Genomic DNA, 20,716 nt, shown 5'->3' on the forward strand with positions numbered 1-20,716 from the left:
CAAATGTACCGCCAAGAGCTCAACAAGGAAATGCTTGATAATCTTCCATACTGCACGTCAGACATTATTGGAACATATTTCCTCCTACAGATTTAATGTAATTCTACCACACTTTACAGCACACAGTGTAGTGCCTTGCATGATTTAGAACAGAACCTTTCTGGCTCTCAGCGGATTCCGTATCAGTGTGACATAATTTCTAGAATAGAATGTAATGAAAACTTGTTTTTTGAATGTTGGAGTTCACAGGGACACATAAAGAAATAAAGACGTGTGATTGGCCGAGTCATTGGCTGGTACCCAGGCTGGGATAAAGGCTACAACTGACAACGAGATAGGGGATCAGTAACCTGAAGAAGAAAATGCTGTCCTGGAGAGTTTTCAGTGGTGCAAGCAAGCTGCTTGTGCATGCCACATGTGCCTTTGTCAAAGTGCTGAGCCAATGGTTGGCATATGTGGAGTCAAAGCGTAACTCCAGCCAAGATGAAGCGTGTTAATGGAAAGAAAGTTTCACTAAGAAATCTACACACAGTTAGTCAAGAAGCTATGACCAAGATTGTCCAAAAAGGTAGCGCGCTGCAGTTCAAAATAAAGCCATAGAGTGTACGGAGCGTTAACGTTGAAGGCAGAGTCAACCCGGTTTACAAAGTACAGCTGAAGACAATTGCATTTATCAAATAACTCTGCGAATAGAAGTGCTGCAAAGCAGAGAGAAACCCGGTGTTAAACAATGCAAACTGAAGTGTAAAAAGGACGAAATAGATGACTTACTGAGCCCGCTAAAGAGAGTCATTGTGCCACAGCAGTCACTGAAGTCGCTCAGGAAGAGGTGCTCCAGATTGTGCTCACCGAGCTGTCCGTACCCGAATCAGTTGCTCATCAAGCTGCCTCGTGGGGCTCAGAACAACTTCATAGGTCTTCCAAGAGCAAAGAGTTGAAGGCAACATTTTGGCCTGTGAAGCTGGCAACTAAGAAAGAAGATACCATTCAAACTAATATCAAAGATGATCCTGAAGATCACATCTCAAAAGACTTTAAAGAGTGTTTGTACAAAAATGATCATCCTACGGTGTCAGGGAGCACGCTACTCTCAATATCAGTAAGTTCCACCCTGGTCTACAATGCTGCCGCCTTCCTGAACCTTCCACTCCATTCAATACTGCCCAAAAGCAAAATATCGGCAATAGATGGACTGTCTGGATAGAGACAGATGAAGATTTCATGGATGCACTAGAAGAGACTGACAACAGAAAGATTAGCAAATATCTCAAAAATCTTGCTGGTGATGGTGTGAAAGACGTTATAAAGAAAATGCTGACAACTGACAAAGAAGTCGCATACCGTCAGATTAAAAATGTGTTGAATCTTTTTATTTTCTTTTTTTGTACATTTTATTTATTAAAGAGATTTGATATCATGGCATAACCAATTTCAGTTACAAACTGAGCTCAGCGAAGCAATAACATCAAATTCAATAACATTAACATCCTCTCGAATACCCTCAAGTTAGGGACGGCTGAGTCCTTGTATCCACCCCTAGGCCAGGCTAGTGTCTGTCATCTCAAAAAATCTACCCCAGGTTTGGGAGAATCTCTTGAGCCCACCTGACCTCATTGAATACTTCTGTTCCTGATTCCTTACTTGTGCCGTTTTAGCCATTCTTCAACAGTTGGAACCTGCGGTTGCGCCAGTTTTTTAATAAGAGGGATCTAGCCAGCGCTGTGGCGATGAAGACTAATTTCACCCACCTAGGTGCAAACCTTGCCCCAGGGTCATAGCCCAAAACCAGTAACCACACACTTGGGTCTATTTTAATCTGTAAAGCTCTTTTAAAAAATGTAAACACCTTGCCCCAGAACTCTTGAATATGCCCCAAGTGCCTATCACATGTGTCCAGTTTGCTATGCCATTTGCATGACACCGAAAACAGTGATTGGGCCAAGAATTGCGGGGTACGATAGAGCAGCCATTTACTAAAAAACAGCATTCTGTGCCAATTTGCTCCTCTCAGTACCCCAAAATTGAATCCATTGACTTTCTCCCAGATATCATTTGACAATTTTAGCCCTGCATCTTGATCCCATTTCCTGATAGCTTTTACCAGAAGATTAGGGTTTTTCGACTGAGTAGCCTTCTCCATTCACCCGCTCGTCTATCCCCTGAGGGACGTCTATCAGTTCTTTCACTATCTTCTGAGTGTTGCGTATCTGACCACAATCCAGATCGGTAAGGCTATTAAGCATATTACCATAAGCAGAAAATTGTGTTGCACAGCAACCCATATATTCGAAAGAATTTACAATCTATCACCAGCCAAACAATCTCCAATTTTCCTATATCTGCCATATTCCCATTTCCTGATTATCTTCTGATTGAGCCTAGAGTCGGACCTCACCGTAAATTCAGACAGAAGAGTGAAAAAGTTCACATATGAGATTGCATATCTTCGAAAGAAATCCGACCTCTTTTTAAAGAACCACCTCAAGATCTTATAGCGTACATTCTTTGGGGATTTCACCAATAATACGGGATCCCTTATACCATATTCCCTACAAATTAATTCACTAAAATCTTGAATGAATGGACTGCCCTGGAGTTATGCAGGTTTGAAATTTGCCATATATTGGGCAAAAAATGCAAAATAGTAGTCTTTCAGATTAGGGAGTGCCAGGCCTTCTTTTTCCTGATCTGCATATAAAGTCCTTAGTGCAATTCGGGCGGGTTTATTGTGCCAAATAAATTATGTAAATGTTGAATCCAATTTCCTGAAAAATAAGGAAGTTAACACATATGGAATGGCTGAGAACAAGAAGTTAAACAGCTGCAAGATTGCCATTTTAATCAGGGCGACTCTACAAAAATGTGTTGAATCTCAAATTCAATCCAGTATCAAATGTCAATTATAAATGATACACCTTCAGTCAAGAATGTCAAAGAGTTGGTGAAACAATCGATGAATTAGTGGAAAGACTCAACACACTCATCAAACAATGTACACTCAATGAATTTAATGATGAAAACACTATGTGGTTGAGAGTTGCAGAGGGTTGCTTTTCCAAATCATTCAAGCAAAAATGCAGCAAGAAACGCTTAGCCTTGAGCGAGTGCTGATGGCTCCCAGGGCTGAGGAACATGCTGAGAGGCAAGCTGCTGACATGGAGGCCAGAGGTGCCCAGAGCGAGTCAGTCATGAGTGTGAAAATTATTTCAAAACGGGAGACTGAAGGACACAATGTGATGTCTACCCTCCAAAAAGAAGTTGTGTTTTAGATGTGGATTTGCAGTTCCACACAAAGAAAAGTGTCCTGCCATTGGAATGATACACAGAGGCTGTGGTAAAGAAAACCATTTTGTGACAATGTGTAAGGCGAAGAAAAAAGTAAGTGTGTCATGGCTGCCAGAACGTTCCCGAAGCAACATTCAACGCATGCCCACAAGCGGAGACATCAGTTGAGGCAAATAGATACTAAACGAAGATGATTGTCATCTGAATCCTCGTCAAACAGTTCTTCCACCTCAGTAATAAGTGAAAGTGAAGAAAGTGATTGTGCCATGTTGATGTTTACCTCAGAAAAGCCTGCACATGTCAGACTGGTCGCATGTGAAGAAATAAATCAGTCAAAGAAAAGTCGACATGTCAAAGCAACAAAATCATATAAACACTGTCCAAAGATTACTTTGAAAATAAATGGGTGCTCAATACCTTTTGTTATCGATAGGTGTGCATCAATAGATATAATGCCTGTAGAGAAGTACAATGAACTATCTCGGTTACCGCGGCTTACGCCGTCAAAGACCATGGTGTATACTTGGGTTGCATTGACGCTCACAAACAGTTGAGGTTCATTTATAGCGTCAGTAAAGCATAAGAAAACAAAGGTACTTGCACTAATCCATCTTCCTCAAGGTGCTCAGTTTAAACACGGCTGGTGACATGGGACTGATTTCTGTGCCTTACAGCATGAATGCTCATTACGAAATAGTAAGTCAATTCCCTTCATTGTTTCATGGGTTAGGTCAGGGGTTCCCAAACTGTGCGCCGTGGCACCCCAGTGCGCCACCAATCTCAGACAGGGGCGCCACGGTCACTTCAAAACTATCAATGCTGCACACATTATTCAGCAGTGAACCTTTGCAGATCGTTTCAATGAACTGCAGTCCCTGTGATAGCCACCGGATGCCAGTATGAGCACAGGTTTCCAGACTTCGGAACAGCAGCTCTAGTTGCATCATTTTATTGCTGAAGGACAGCTTTAGTTCTACTTATCCCTGTTTCCACTTTTGTAAGCCACCTCATCCAAACAAAAAGTGCAGTTTTTCAGAAGAATGGTACCCCTGCCCTACACACTCAAGGTGACTCCGTTTTGTTTTCATTGTTGCATTCTCTCAGCTTTGCTGGAATACTGCTGATATTTTACTCTCTTTTGAAGCAGTGAAACATGCTGGTGTTAACATGTTTTTCTACATTCCTGTGTTAGTAACATTCAGTCGGGCCTTTAAATTATCATAGATTCACAGGCTTACCCCTGCAACAAATTGATACAATTTTGATTCCAGAATGTATGTATGTGTAGTTCACAACCAAGCATAAGCGCTACACAAATCCAAGGGCAGTCTTCCAGATTCCATCAACACTTGTTTTGCTTGGATGCTGCCTTCTATTGGGGAAATGATGCACACATCCCTCACTACAACCCCCAATGAATCATTATTGGAATCCGGGGATCCCCCCCCCCCCCCCCCACACTGAGTCATTACTAAAGGCTGTGGACCTAATCTGCTAATATTATTTAATTTTCTAAGCAGTCGCAGACCTCCAGGGGTCCCCGGACCACAGGTTGGGAACCGCTGCTGTAGAGTACTCTTCTAGTTTGGTTACACACTGGTGAACAGCTTGGCAGTTCCTCCCATCACTTTCTTCTTTCTATTGTTAAAAGCAGTTCAATATTGGTGAATGTTTGACAGCTGAACTCTGTGTCCCATCTGTATGTTGACATCAAGGCTCAGTGTTGCCTCCTTCATCCATTGCTTAACTGGTTAGTGATTTCTCACGCTCATTTTTTTTTCAGCCATGCCCTTTGCCTTCTGTACAAGAGAAAAACTTCCCTGGACGGAATTTGCGGAGTCAGCTGAGCAAGGTCCTACGACGGCCTTTTGCCAAAAGGTACAGAATCCAGCTAGGCCCTTTGGTGGGATGAGGCAGACTTCAGGCAGGGGCCAGGCGTAGGGGGTGGGGGGAAAACAGAAAAATTATTTTCTGATGAATAGTTGGGTACAGGTGCTTTCAGTTGGGTATAGTGAGGTGTCCATCAGATTTCACCTGGGATTTTTGCTTGCGCACACTGACAAAAAATATTATCTTTGTCTCACTCAGTACTCCTACCAATCAGGATTCCTTTCCACCGCCTCTTAAGCCGCTCTCGTGTGCCTTCATTGTCATTTAATCTATTTTAACATTATATGCCGGTGTGATTGTCGGGAAATCTGAAGCTCACACCCCCCTACCCCCAATCTCACCGACCAAGCTACCCCCTGACTTCAGGTTTTCTTTTAAGTTAGTTTTGATGCGCATGTTTGGTTTCGCAGGATGCCCAATTGGTATTTTGTCTGCACAGGGATTCTGATGGGATTTGTCTCTGACCCAAGAATTCTGGTGGGAATATTGCTCGATGTAATAGTTACGTTGAGAAAAATGAGTGAGGTATTAATTTTATTAATTCATTCATTCACACAAGGTTTTACAGGGGATGTTTCCTGCATGGGAATTCTGATGTGCCAGTTTTGTGGCACGTGCTCTCCACAAGTATATTCTTTGGTGTACATGCCTTCATGTGTACGCCCACTTGCCCCAAAAATCTAGTTGGCATATTCAGTGTAACAAGAATCCTTACGGGCAAATGTACTGGCACAAGATGCCCAATGAGCACAGAATGACACTAGACTTCTGGTGATCTACTTCTATGGCTCAACAGAACACGTGCGCATGTTCAGTGGCACTGATGGCAAAGGTCATTTTAGTGGCCCTCTTCCATGGCACGATTCCTAACAAGCATTTTTGTTACACAATGAATTCTGATGGCCTTACTCACTGGAACAGGAATTCCATAGGATACATTTGCACAGGATTATCCATTTGTAGTTTCAGCAGCCTGGTGGTTTTAATAATGATCTCTGCTGGTATAGTTGTTTTATTGGCCCTATTCAGTGGTAAAGAGATCCTGATGAAACATTTTATTTACCAGATGTCTTGTTGAGCAGAAGGTACATTTAACAGCAAAAAATAATGGACACAGATAATGCATTTTTTTATGCATGTTTCATTTGAAGCAACAGACAATACTCCTCTGAATCAGAAGTCCTGCAATGAATCTCTGTCGATGAATTCAAATAACAGAGCAGAGTAACAGAGTCGTGTTATTGCAAGGTTGATCTGATTTTCATAAAATAGCAGTGAGTGAGCAAAATCACTTGCATAGCAGGCTGTATCGAACCTTTACCACAAGGTGATACTTAAACATTTAACATGGTCATATACCTCCCTGTACTAAACATATTTACTCACAGAACTAAACATGGCGAAAGAGGCTCTAAGTTGAGAACTATAAAAAATTAGAGAGATAATGTGCCTGCAGCCTGTTTTGCAATCATAAAGTGTGGGTGATTTTCTACATTACCACTAAACCAAGAACGTTAACTTATTATGACAGTTGTGGGAAGTTCTGCATTTGTGTTGCGGGGTTGACATTAGTGATGTGCAAAATGAATAATCCACCTGCAAACATGAAATCTTTTAGACTATGCAACTGTCTATTACTGACTGCTAATAGACTTTAAACTTAAGTGAAAAGTCCTTTGTTTAGCTTCGCACAATTTCACCTGCCAGCAAAATTTCCAGCAAAAATATTGTGCTACATATATTTTTAAACCAAAATTTCTTTTTTTTCTCCTGTTTCTGGAAATGTTGAGTTACTTTTTTCCTTAGAACTTCCACCGACATTGAGAGGTTTCTGAAGTTGGAAAAAAACGTTTGAATTTGATCAAATTTAACTTCACCAGCATAGCACACCCTTAGTTGAATTACAGAATAAAGTAAAATATTCCTAGTTAGCAGATACATTAATTAGTTTTTTTGTGGTTGCAAGATCCTCATCCTGGCCAAATCAGTATTCCCAGTGGAAAGCTTCAAGGCACCATCTGAGGTAAAAGGCACAGCAGTTTAAAAGCCGGAGTTTGTGTGAGAGACTCCACTCACTCCAGGATACCATACCTCTTCTCCCCACCACCCCTGCCTACATCACCAAAACTGTCCTTAAATACCAATAGTTTTACTGAATGCTTATGGTCGAGAATACTGGTCACAGATATTAATGAGGTACGTTGTCTCCCTAGTTAGCAAAGCAGTACAATATGGTGGTGGTGTCTTCCATCCTGGAGAGAGACGAGGCACACGGGGACACTCTCTGGAACACAGCAGTGGTCATCTCTAACTCTGGTGCCGTTCTCGGAAAGACCAGGAAGAACCACATACCACGGGTGGGAGACTTCAATGAGGTAAGATTCAGGTGAGGACGGTACTGATTGCCTCGGCGGGTGTTCACCAGGGGGCCTAAAGGGCACAAAAATGGAGACCAGATGGAAGTGGTTCTCAAACTGGATGCAGATGGAAAGGGTTTGTGAGGTATTGGGTGTGCGCATATTTTATTCTTGCACCTCTGTGTTGGGTATGTGTGGTTGATTGGAAGTGCTTGGTTGGTTGGAAGTGATTGGTTGATTGGGAGGTGGTAGTTGTTTGGAAGCTTTTAGTTAGATGGAAGGTATTTGAACATGTTGCTGGGAAGGTGTATTGGTTACTTGGAAGGTTAAACTTGTTTTTAAGGGGGTGGTTGTCTAGATAATAATCCTTATTGGAAAGAATTGAAATTTAGTCAGTTGCCAGGGGTTTGAAGGTTGGCTTGAAGTGGTTGAAAGTTGTGATGGTCGGCTGTAAACTGCTGGAAGCTGTTGGTAGGTGTCCTGGTTACGTGGAATATTTTTGGTTGGTTAAAGAGTATTGATTGATTAGAAGAGGAAGGGTTTATTTGAAGTAGTATTTGAGAGGAATTGTTTTTCAGAAGTAATTGATGATTTGAAAGTGTCTGGGAGCTTTAGGGTGATAGCATTTACTTAAACGGTGTCTGATCAGAAAATCCTAGGTAAAGACATTGCTGTTATTTTCCCTTTACTCACCGGATGCAAGGCATTGCAAAACAACAGAACATGATTAAGGCTACCGTGGGTTCATTGGCTAATCGAAAGATGCTTGGGTATTCGATACTTCGCCACACCGGAGTCGCTACTGATTTTGCAGGCATTAAATGCATGTTGCTTACAGATATGTTCATTGGAAGAAGGGGTGTTTCTGATGGTTAATGGAAAGCCACTGGGGATCTTTTGTTAGTGTAAATAGTTCATTATCTGTTCCTTTTATGGCAGAAGGTGCTGAGTTGATAGTGGTAACTTTAACAATGTGCTTGATGAGAAGGCACTGGCTAGTTAGAAGAGTCGGTTAGTTTGATAATGTGTAACAACAAGCCCTTTGGGCATTATTTGGTTTCATGTGCCGGTTATTTTAAGGGAGCTGCTTAGGTGTCTGATAACCCTAAACAAATCCTCCCCATCCTAAACCTTGTAGGGTGGGAGGACAGAGTGACCGTTTTGTGTGCGGGGGTTCCTTCTGTGAAGCACCTGCAACACTTTGGGGGGAAGTGAACACACCAATTTAATTTTCAGTCTACCTATTACATGGAGGGAAATACTGGTCACAGAGTATTCCAGACGGCTTTTGGAAAGATCGCTGTGAACATCTGCTACGGAAGGCATCACCCTCTCAACTGGTTCATGTACTCCGCCAACGGAGCCGAGATCATCTTCAATCCATCTGCAACCATTGGGGAGCTGAGGTCAGTGCCCTCACAGTGTAGCCCTGCATGTTTGAGAAGCACCTGATAACCAATTCAAAACTCAATACAAAGCAAAGTGGTTACACATGCTTAAATGTCTCTTACAGTGAATCACTTTGGCCAATTGAAGCAAGAAATGCTGCCATTGCGAACCACTGCTTCACTTGTGCCATCAACAGAGTTGGAACGGTAAGCTTGCACGTCTCCTATACCCTACCTCACCTGGGCCATCATCAGCGAAGAGGGTACGGTAAGCTTGCAGGTTTATTACTCTACAGCCTCACCTGGGCCATAATGAACTGTATTGGAAGGGTGAGCTTGCACGTCTCCTATACCCTACCTCACCTGGGCCATCATGAGTGAAGTGGGTACGGTAAGCTTGCAGGTTTATTACTCTACAGCCTCACCTGGGCCATAATGAACTGTATTGGAAGGGTGAGCTTGCACGTCTCCTATACCCTACCTCACCTGGGCCATCATCAGCGAAGTGGGTACGGTAAGCTTGCAGGTTTATTATTCTACAGCCTCACCTGGGCCATAATCAACTGTATGCGAAGGGTGAGCTTGCACGTCTCCTATACCCTACCTCACCTGGGCCATCATCAGCGAAGTGGGTACGGGAAGCTTGAAGGTGTATTATTCTACAGCCTCACCAGGGCCATAATCAACTGTATGCGAAGGGTGAGCTTGCACGTCTCCTATACCCTACCTCACCTGGGCCATCATCAGCGAAGTGGGTACGGTAAGCTTGTAGGTGTATTATTCTACAGCTTCACCTGGGCCATAATCAACTGTATGGGAAGGGTGAGCTTGCATGTCTCTTATACCCTACCTCACCTGGGCTATCATCCGCGAAGAGGGTACGGTAAGCTTGCAGGTTTATTATTCTACAGCCTCACCTGGGCCATAATCAACTGAATGGGAAGGGTGAGCTTGCACGTCTCCTATACCTTACCTCACCTGGGCCAACATCAGCGAAGTGGGTACGGTAAGCTTCCAGATGAATTATTCTACAGCCTCACCTGGGCCATAATCAACTGTATGGGAAGGGTGAGCTTGCACGTCTCCTATACCCTACCTCACCTGGGCCATCGTCATTAGAGTGGGAAGGGTAAGCTTGCAGATCTCCTATTACACTGCCTCGCCTGAGCCATCGTCAACAGAGTGGGAAGGGAAAGCTTGCAGATCTCCTATTACACTGCCTCGCCTGAGCCATCGTCAACAGAGTGGGAAGGGTAAGCTTGCAGGTCTCCCATCCCCCGCCTTGCCTGGTCCATATTCAGCGGAGTGGTCTTATTAAGCTTGCAGTCTTATTTTTCCTGCTTCTCTTGTGTTGGCAATAAAGTGAACATTGTACATGGGCTGCCATGGAATTAGCCATTCTTGTCTGGGCACTGTACAACTTATAATTTGTATAGTCAAGTTATTTGCTAGTGCATAGTATGCTGTGACCCTCCTAACTCTTGGATGCCATGCGTGATTTGATCATTTTGCGTTATTCTGTCAGACGAGGGCCTACAGATTAGGAAACCCCTTCGAATATAACCCGCAGTTTGACCCCGCAGGGATGTACAGGATGAGAAGTGACATAAACATTAGGGGACGGTCCTGAATACAGAAGTTGGGCTCTGGTGTGACCAGTGTAAATCGTTAATTGTAAGGCCTAGGTTATATTTGGTGAGTTCAACCTACAAACCCCACAATGCTAGATGCAGACCTTTCTGAAATGTTCAATGGTAGCATGGTCATTGCACACTTACACCTATTTCCCACCTGGCATGCGTCTCGAATGCAAAGACAGTACTCATTATACTAGTTACAACTAACTTTAACAATTGCTTTCTTTTTCTCCCAGGAGCATTTTGAAAACGAATTCACATCTGGGGATAGCAAACCAGGTAAATTAACTTTGCTACCCCCCTGACCTTCAACATTTTATCTTTATCCCTTCCAGGCTTAAATTGAAATTCACTCTGTAACCCCTATTCAGAGTTCTCCTACTGCATTGTGGTCAGTATAGTCCCATAAGGCAGATTTCCTCTAACTATTCATTAGGAACAGTGGTGGCTCCTCCGCTGTGCCGGAGGAGCGTCGCCCCCGCTAACAGCAACCGCTGCAAATCCTTTAACAATGAAAGGATAATAAACTAAGGGCCAGATGTACCAAAGGGTTTTTCCCATTCTGTGTCTATGGGAAAATGCGTTGGTACCTATGGCCCTAAGTTTATCACCTTCATTGTTAAAGGGGCGGGCATTGGGGATGACTGGGATGAGGGGAGTGCGCACAGCATTCCCCTCAGTGCGCATGTGTGTTTGGCCAGCCGTCTCGGGCCGGCCAAACACATGCACAGTAGGCTCTCCAGCCGGCACGGCGTTGCCGGGCTGGCGAGAGCAGGCACGGGCTCCCAGTCTGCCTGGGAGCGCCCTGGCTGGGCACTCCCAGCCAATCCTAACACTGCTCTGAGCAGAATCGGGATTGGCCGCAGGGCAGGCTGGCAGCCTGTGCCTGTGAGGAGCGGTTGCACCGCGTGGAGGGATGTTGATTTTATTTTTATTTTTTTTAAACACACCCCTCACCCCCTGTAACCGCTGCGACTGGTTGGGAATCTACTGAGTGGCCTGTCCTATGCTGGTTTTGTGGCTGTTGTGCAGCTGCTGTCTTTGTTGTAACCTTTGTACATATGCCAAGAAATGTGGTACTGCTGCCACCGATGTGTGTGGAAAGCTCACACTGCTGGTTGCACTGTGTACTTGTGCTGTGTTGGCTGTGAGTGAGGGATGGTTGTGCTTCTGACACTTGTGCTGCACATGTACGAGATGTTCACACTGCTGGTTGTGCTGTGCATCATGCAAGCTTGCACTCCTGTCACCTCTGCTGCATCAGCTGCATGTGTGAGGTATGTTTGCGCCGCTGACACTCATGCGGTATATGTTGTCAGAAAGGCTCACACTGCTGTTTGTTCATACCCCGTGTGAATTAATAAGCTAGTCGCATTCCTATTAACAAGTAAGGTAAAAACATGTACATTCATCAGACTTAGAAATAGAGATAACAAGGCACATGTCCCAGACTGATGTTGCATTAGGTGTTCTACTGAGGTAATTGTCTGCGCATCAGGTGTCTTATCAATGTCCTTGTCTGAATGACTTGACACTTTCACAGGTTCTTGGAAAGATGAGGACAAGCAACATCTGCCTCAAATGCAGACATGTCAAGGATTGTGCAAAAAATAGAACAAATGGCGTCTCGGCCTGCTCAAGGCGAAATCTGGCTAGTTGGACTTTACGTCACGTTTTTCTTTTAAATTCCCCAGGTTATTATATGGCCTGATGAGACCCTCGTATCCTCTAAAGGGTTGAAACGCCATTGACACCTGAAAAGAGAGACCTTTGTGTTGGTCATTCTACACTGGGAAATTACCTTGTGTGACGAATTGTATTCAAACAATTGTGTCCTTCTGAATATTTTCTACCAATATACCCGTCATTTTCACAATATTTAACACTTTTTTCCTTGTTTTGGTTTGCTTCACTTGGGGTGTACTTACCACTGTGTCACTGTTCACCAGTGGTGAATTTTTGACTCTTTCTGCATTTAGAAATAAAAACTTGTTCAGTGCTTACTGGTTGAATGTACTTTTTGCTTTGTTTATCACAGATTTATGCCTGACAGAATGCATACTGTCTCAAGGGGAATGCCCTGTTACTGATTGATTCTGTCTTATTATATTTATATTATAAATAAATCAGCTTCATGTGAATGGTTGCTCTATGCTTTAGTGTAATACCGATGTTCACGTGGAGATTCGGGTCGCTCTTGTTTTCCAGAAGACTTTTTTCTTTCGATCACTCTCTTAAAAAGGCTCCCAAGATACTGGCAGCAGACTGATTCACGCTGAAAATGTTTCCCAGGAAGACAATTTATGCGCAAACAATCCCTGTGGTGGGCAAGGCAGACTTCTAAAATGATGCATATTTAGCTTGGCGTAATTAAAAGTTTGTCCAGGCCCAGTTCAAACAATTGATAATTACTCACTACAATGTATAGACCGGTTCGGTTTGATGTTTATACACTGGTGTAGAATGCTACCAAGTCCTGCATTAAATTTACAATATGTCACATATCAATTTGGGTATTCCTTCACAATTCTGTTAATACTTAACAATATATACACAGAAATTAAAATCAACTCAGTCATTTTTGAAGTATATTGCCCTTTATTTCCAAAAGTTAATTCATCTAAAATATATAATAAGTTTCAGTTTCCATAGCTGGAGATGTGCAAGAAAGACATTTATGCCTATGCTTTGCAATGATATGTTTCGTGAGATTACTTTCTTTGACATTTCCTTGTGAACAGTTTTTTGCAAAATATCGAAATATTGCATATTGAGTTGTACTGTAGGACAGGGTTTCCGAGCCTAGATGAACTACTTTGGTGCCAAGACAGCATGCCTGTGAGGTTCAGCAGTAGGGCAGGAGTGATAAATCAACAATTAAATGTTAAGAATTTTAGCTTTGATTGTCTTTTCAAGCCCACCATGACTTTGGACAGTTCTATGGCTCCAGTTATGTGTCCGCACCTGATGGGAGCAGGACCCCAGGCCTTTCCCGCACCTGTGATGGGCTTCTGGTGACAGAGCTGGACTTGAATCTTTGTCGGCAAGTCAGTGACAAGTGGAACTTCAAGGTATGTTTGCTTTATCATTCATTCCTTCATTCTTTCGTGGCCTCTTGAGGCCTCTTTGGGACATCACCGGTTAAAAATCCTGAAACAAAGCTACACACAGGTGAGGAAATTACACACCAGATGTTCTCTCATCCTGGGTGGACTTCGATTGTAAATTATGCACTTATAAGTGCACCCAGGATGAGAGAACATATGGTGTCTATTTTCTTGCTCTGTCAACCAGAAAGAGTTCCTGTACGTGTCAAGCTCTAGCTTGAGTGGAAATCTTTATTTGAGGGAACTGCCTACCACTTCCCATTGTAAAGTTCTTTTGAGTCAACCATAACCGGGTGTTTGGCCTTAATCATGTCTTCAACATGCATGATTGGTAACTGCACGGATATAGTGTCTTGTTTGTTGTGGTGAATGGAATGGCGAGTGTGAAAGGCCGTTACACTCCTTATGTGTGTGCTGCACAAGATGTTTTTTTTCCATTAAGCAGGGAGGTGTCCTTTTTGGAGCTGGCTACCCACACATGCACAGTTATTGCCCCCCCTCCCAGATACTAGATGTGCCACAGGGGAGGGAGAATGAGATAGGTAGCCCATGTCATTTGAAGTGCTAGAATGTACATGTCCAGAGTGAAACTTGCCCCTCCTCCTTTCCTGTCTGTGACCAGCACCGCCTGTGAAATGGCTTCCCAGACTGTCCACACATTTGGCCTCTAACAGCATGAAGAAGAATCCTCCAGGACCAGGAATGATCTTATCATTCAGTAGATACAGCCTACCTGATTGATCAAACCTGGCTACCACAGGATGATACATATTAAAGGCAGACAGTACTTTGGTCACTGTATCTACTTCTCACATATTAAGTCTTGTGCACCAGGAGAAGGAAAGAAAAAACTGAAGGCCCTGGAGGAAGCCTTTGCTCTGGTAATCATTCTCTTTCCAGACTTGGCCTAAGTCCAGGAGATCTGCAGAGTGTGTCCTTGCAGCTGGACCTTTCCTGCTAGGAGAAGTGATCTGATCTGCAGAAGAGAAACAAAGCTCAGCTGAATGGAAGGACTTATGTGGGGGACATCTTCAGGCATTGAGAATGTCAGTGATCCATGACATCACTCAAGCCACCTGCACAGGACAAGCACAACACTGTCTTTCATTGAGGAACCACTTCTTTGCCTTCATCAGCAAGAAGGGTGCACCTGGATTATTCTCAACCCCACCCATGATGTGCACATACCTTATTTCCACCTTCTCATGTCTGGAGAAGTCTGGACTTCAACACCTTGATTGAGGTCCTATCCCATCAACATCAGCTGGAAGAGACCATCTTGATATGAGAACCTGTGTAATTATCCTTCAAGCAGCTAAGATTTCAGGGTGCCTTCCTGGGTGCCTTTGCCACTGAAAAATCTTGACTACAACCAGCAGTTTCTGAGCAACAAGTATCTAACTCTTTACAATCTCTAGAGTGGGTACCTAGTGTGGACTGAAACCTAGGCAGCCACTAGCCACCAGTGCCCATTCAGGCAACTGGATTCCTAACTTGAGTGACTTAACTATATCCCCTCACTGGATACCAATGACCACTTACCAGATCATTACGGGGTGCACCCCAATATGTTCTTTGGATAGACACTTTCTTTGTTTGGGTCAACAGTCCTTAAACAATGGTCTCCTGAACCTAGGGGTTCATGACTCCTATTCAGGTGGTTTGCAACTGTTTAGAACATTAAATAATAAAAGTAGAAATAAGAAAGTACATGTACAGAAAAATCTAAATTAAAATATTTTAAATGCTTTGTAAATTTGAGGGAACTTGAAATTGGAGGCTAACAATTAAGTTGGCATCCTTAGATTTATATGTGGCCTCATCTGGTGTGTGCAGACAGCAAGGCAGGTATGCCATTGGAGCAAAAAACGCAAAGGGATATGCTAGAACCTCATATCACTTAGCTTATCACTTCATCTTTTGGAAATAAAACCACATTTTGAAAAGCAGCATTTCCATTAAAATTAAAATGTTGAATTTTGTATATTTTTGTCTGTGAATTAAATGTCAAATTTAGTCATTTGTGTATTTGATTGGTGTATACATATTTCTATATTTTTGTGTATTTTCCGGTTCAAATCATAGAAATTGTTTAGACTGGGTCTGTGGTTTCCAGTAGTGATCAGAAGGGTCCTCACAATTCAATAAGTTAAGAACCGCTGGTTTAAGTGACAGGGATTTTTGTTCGGTATGTGTAGTTATACTTTTCTTGTCTTTTAAAGAGTGATTTAGTGGTGACACCTTTAACTCAAAAGCATCCCGTTGAGTGCCACAGACGACCAGAGGAAATTAGAGTCTAGGCACCAGTATCAATGTTTGTGTCCCAAAATCAAAACGCCATTTTGGCTCAGGGATCCGAAACGCCTTGGAAAAGACTTCAGACAATTCAAACATCCCCTAAAGGATAACACTAGCTACAGGGTCCCATCTTCACGTTATGTATATTTTTGTTGCACAGGCGTTTACCTATCTGGATTAAAGTCCTTTTCTTCATGAAAGTTAACAGCGGGCTGTACTATCAGGATATTAACTGAATTGTCGACTTGTTTTGACCTTAACGCCATACCACTTCCAGGAGTAAGCCTTGACTGTTCAACCTCGCTACCCTGAGAGAGTTAATTGCTAAGACAGTACTTGCTCATTCAGTTTGAATGCAGTGGTATTATGGCCCGGGACACCAGAGGTATACAACAGTCGCACCCCGGATACCTTTGGCAGCCTTGGGGACCCGAGAAGAGGATACACCTTCAGCTCATGAGCATGTTTACTCAGGTTTATTAATTTTTCATTTGTACTGTTGTGGAGTAGGTAAAGTATTATTGAACAAGTTTCCACAGAGGCTCCTGGTGTTGCTAGCATGGCATTTCCCTCTGGATTTTATGTTCCTAATCTCTGCTGTCAACAACCCCCTGCATTTCCACTCTGTGTTTTCTCACCAAGTTCAACATCTACCTTGTTTAGATCATCTCAGCTTGCCAGGACCGTATCATGCACACCTTATGTGTCGAACAATCGTTCTTTGTGTTTTGGAAGCACAGGGTTAGCCTGAATGCTGCACGGACATTCCATCCATCTCAAAAGCTTCATCAGCCTGAACGCTGCACTGGGATTCCATCCATCTCAAATGCTTCATCAGCCGGTTTTCTTGCCCCTTCTTATCATTCGGAGATGTACAAGAAATGTTATTGGCTTGAACATAACCGCGATCTGAGTTTTTGTGTGCTAAGGATAAACAAGTTCCAGTTGGATTATCAGATGTTCGAGGTGTTTGCTGGTCCTAAGAAGGGGGAAACTGAACATCTTGAGGTGGATCATTACGTACATCAAGACTTATTATGAGTTGAAAGACACAAAGTTGCATAGTCAACCACGGGTTGCACATCTACTTTCACTCTTCAGATGGCTATGCTGTTCCTAGACATCTGTCTGCTTTCCTGGTCACATTTGCAAAACATTGCTGTCTGGATTTCATGGCACAACAGTAGACCCAAGGAGGTCAAACAGAGCTGCAGCACTTCCTGCATTTGGTTAGCAGCACTCTTTGTTCTTCTGGCATTATTCTCGACTAATTGCAGTTCCTTTGGAAATCTTTCAAAAGGTGCTAAATGTGCAAGAAAGTTTCTGTTAGAAGAAAGAGATACTTCTTCCAGTTGTGGTCTTTCTGATGGCTAATGCCCTGCCACCCTTCCTAATTGGATGAACTATGTGTGGGTCCTGCCCGAGAACATACATTTAAAAGATTTAGCAATTTCACAGTTCTCTCTCCTTTGGTGCAAGGAAATTGAATTACGAAGAAGGCAAAGAACACTGATAGCTTCACATGTATTTATCAAGGAAATCCTATCCCTCACTATTAGGGATGTGTTCTGATTGCAAATTTGTGGAAGCCCTTCAGGCACCCTCACTGTAGCAGTACTATTGTTTTCAAAATATCAGTCTGCTCCTAAGACTATTCCAGTAGATCCGTCTGAGGTAGGAAGTGTTTTTACTAAGGGAAGTACCTTGCGCTTGTTAGTTCTCTCACAGTTATATTTTGAACAAATTCTACAGTCTTAATATCACCAGACGTGATATCAGACAGTTCTGTTTTTTTTTTTTTTTTTTTTTTTTTTTTTTTTAATCAGCGCCGAATTTTGAATCTATTCAAAGGTCCTAATTTCTCTACTCTCAATCTTTTCCTACAAACATCAAAAAATAGATCCCTCTCTTCCTTAATGTGAGGGGGCTCTCTGAAGTCAATGTTTTTCTTGGTAATTCTTCTGGGATGATAGTTTTTTTGGGTTATGCACTGAAGATTTCTGCATATCGCCCTGAAAATGGGCAACAAATACAAAATTATTTCAGTGATATTGTTAGTAAAAAAAAAATGTAGTGTTCTTGCAAATGTGGCTTTGTGTGTAACAATTACACACCACTATCGTAGTACAGGATATAACAAGACTACCGAAAGGGGCTTCTGCAGTAGCCTGGGCTTTTTCATAACTGCATGTGCCGTTTTGGACATACGTAATTAGATGACTGCAACGCAAACATTTTCATGTTTTTATCAAATATCAATCTTGCCACTGGAATGGGGTATGATTCTTGAGTAATGATGAAAGTACTGGACTTAAGGCCTGATGTAGATTTTGGCAGACGGGTTACTCAGTCACAAATGTGACAGATATCCCATCTGCCATATTACAATTCCCGTATGGTATAATTGGATCATTATACAGAGGATAGGATATCTGTCACGTTTGTGGCGGAGTAGCCCCATCGGCAAAACTCTAAATCAGGCCCTTCGTTGTAAACGTTACCGAGAACGGTAGAACTTCAAAAAAGAAAATGAGATCAAGCAAGGAGGTGGTGGGGTAGAGGTTAGGAGTTTGCTAGGATAGAGTAGTTTAAAGTGGGTGACAGGAAAACAGGTATCACTGGGCCTCTAACAACAGGTGTGAGGTCAAAGATGATGGGTAGGGTCCTAGAGGACTTGAAGAAAGGATGATCGACAATGGTATGGGCCGGACTCAAGATTGTCTTTCTTAATTTTAGTTTTTGTTTAATTATAGTGCAAACAGGCCCTAGTGGGTTTCAGACTATTCCTCGTAGTCAGATTAGTTACTAAACTTACACAGAGTAGTATATTGCAAACCATGAAAAAGGGAAACAGTACTAATTGGTGCCACGCTAGGGGAGGCGGCTGCAGGTGACACATAGGAACAAAATTCTTTTTTACACGTTTTCACAGGGAAGGATTGATATTTAAAAATAGGTGGAGGGATTCACACTGCTAATGTAGAAGTAGGCAGTACTGTTATCATGGATTTATAATGGTTTAACCAACTGATCCTCAGCAGTCGACAAATGTTTGACTAGACCGACATAGAGTGACAAGTAGTAGCCAAGCTTATGGTGTCAGGGAGGCTACTTGCCTGGAAGCCGAGGGGATACATGGAAGTCTCTTGAAGGCAATAGGTAATGGACCTCCTTAGAATGTAAAGAAGACAGTGAAACAGAAGAAAGTAAGGGCTCAGGGATATAATGGGGGTATTTAGGGTTGGCAGCCAGGGCTCTAGCAGATTCAAGAACCTGATGGATGGTGAAGAGGGTTGGTGGTGGCAAATAGGGGTCCAGTGGTTCTTCAGATATAAGTGAAGACGTTTAGTTGGGTATTAGAAAGAGGCATCGATACCAACCCAAGTGTCATGAACTTCTTTGACTCTCCCTCTGCAGATGACAGGAAGATACGATCTCTACGCAGAGGAACTTGCTGAAATCATTCACCCCGACTTCAAACCGAACATCATTCACGAGTAGCGATGCAGCCCAAGCTATATGGGTTCCTTCTGTGCCGATAGAGATAACTGTGGACAAAGTCATCGCCCAAGAACCCAGTTTGTCTTTATACTGTTTCTGGTAGCCACATTGCTCAAAGTTGAGTTCAGAAACGTTTTGGCTGACTTGCGTGCTCGCTTATAGTACAGTCCCAATGCCAGAGGAATTGTGCTATTGTATCTAAAATGTTGTCAAAATTATTTCAAGATACGTGGTATCCTAACTCAGTGTTAACCTAGAATTATATGCAGTGGCTGGCAGTTTTAAAGGCTCTAATGTCTAAACTGTGCTTTACAGTGTCATGGCTAGTGACTCCACTCATAGTTGTTTAGTTTAAGAAAATACAATTACATTTTAAATTGCAAATAAATAAAAAGAGCTTTGAGTATTAAAGTAAAAGTGATTGGTAAATCACAGTTGTACTACTAAGGCTCTGGTATGATAACATTTAAGAAATATTTTGTGCAAGTTGGTGTGCCAAAAATTAAAGAATTCAGCCTAAGTGCTTACATGAAGCGACTGACGATGTGTGTTGAGTTGTAGGACAGAAAATCGAAAAATATGATAAAGTTAATTATTTAATTTAACCTGTACAGAATATTTGCCTTCACAAATAAATTTTTATAACTGATCTTTCCAAGTTTCCCATTTTCCAGTCACCTGGATGTGAACATTTTCATAAGAACAGGTTTTCTGTTTCCTGATATGTAGGATTGTAGCAAAGAAACATCTCCAGAAACACAGGAACCCACAATTTCACTGGGAATAGTCACTATCATTGGTGACACTTCATCTAAATGTAATGGTAATTCATAATGATACTTTGTTGGAAACAATTAACATCTCAGGTGAATAATAAATTGTAATGAGTGTGAATTGCATTTTTTATTGTATTTAGAGCAGTGTTTTCTAAATGACAAATTAATGTGCTGAATGTGGATTTATTGCACATTTTAGAAACATCATTTTACCCAACAATATTTTGAGGTGTCTTAATTCATAGATGTCTTGTTTTTCTTTGACTGTTTTTGTGCCTTACTGGCAACAGGATTGAATGTGCTAAATAACTCGACTATGCAGAGGATTTTTTTGGAAGTAGACTTTTTATAGCAGTGACTTCAAATGAGAAACCTCGATTGACAACTCTTAAAGCTATCTTGACACTTGTTGAGCCAAACCATTTTCTGGCTATTTAAGGAACTAAGGGCCAGATGGGTTTTTCCCATTCTGTGTCA

General features: G+C 42.4%; 1 protein-coding gene across 1 annotated transcript in view; it reads left to right on the forward strand.

The window, feature by feature from the left end:
* The window catches only part of UPB1 (beta-ureidopropionase 1), a 45,273-nt gene extending 24,916 nt beyond the window's left edge, over positions 1-20,357 (forward strand). The window contains exons 4-10 of the mRNA XM_069215116.1: positions 5,069-5,163; positions 7,389-7,550; positions 8,769-8,938; positions 9,046-9,127; positions 10,794-10,836; positions 13,474-13,628; positions 19,380-20,357. Of these exons, the coding sequence (XP_069071217.1) occupies positions 5,069-5,163; positions 7,389-7,550; positions 8,769-8,938; positions 9,046-9,127; positions 10,794-10,836; positions 13,474-13,628; positions 19,380-19,463 (791 nt within the window). The 3' untranslated portion in view covers positions 19,464-20,357. The remainder of the gene's footprint in view (positions 1-5,068; positions 5,164-7,388; positions 7,551-8,768; positions 8,939-9,045; positions 9,128-10,793; positions 10,837-13,473; positions 13,629-19,379) is intronic.
* Positions 20,358-20,716: the final 359 nt, after the last annotated feature.

Source organism: Pleurodeles waltl, chromosome 11 (genome assembly GCF_031143425.1).
Source record: "Pleurodeles waltl isolate 20211129_DDA chromosome 11, aPleWal1.hap1.20221129, whole genome shotgun sequence".
Classification (NCBI taxonomy): Eukaryota; Metazoa; Chordata; class Amphibia; order Caudata; family Salamandridae; genus Pleurodeles; species Pleurodeles waltl.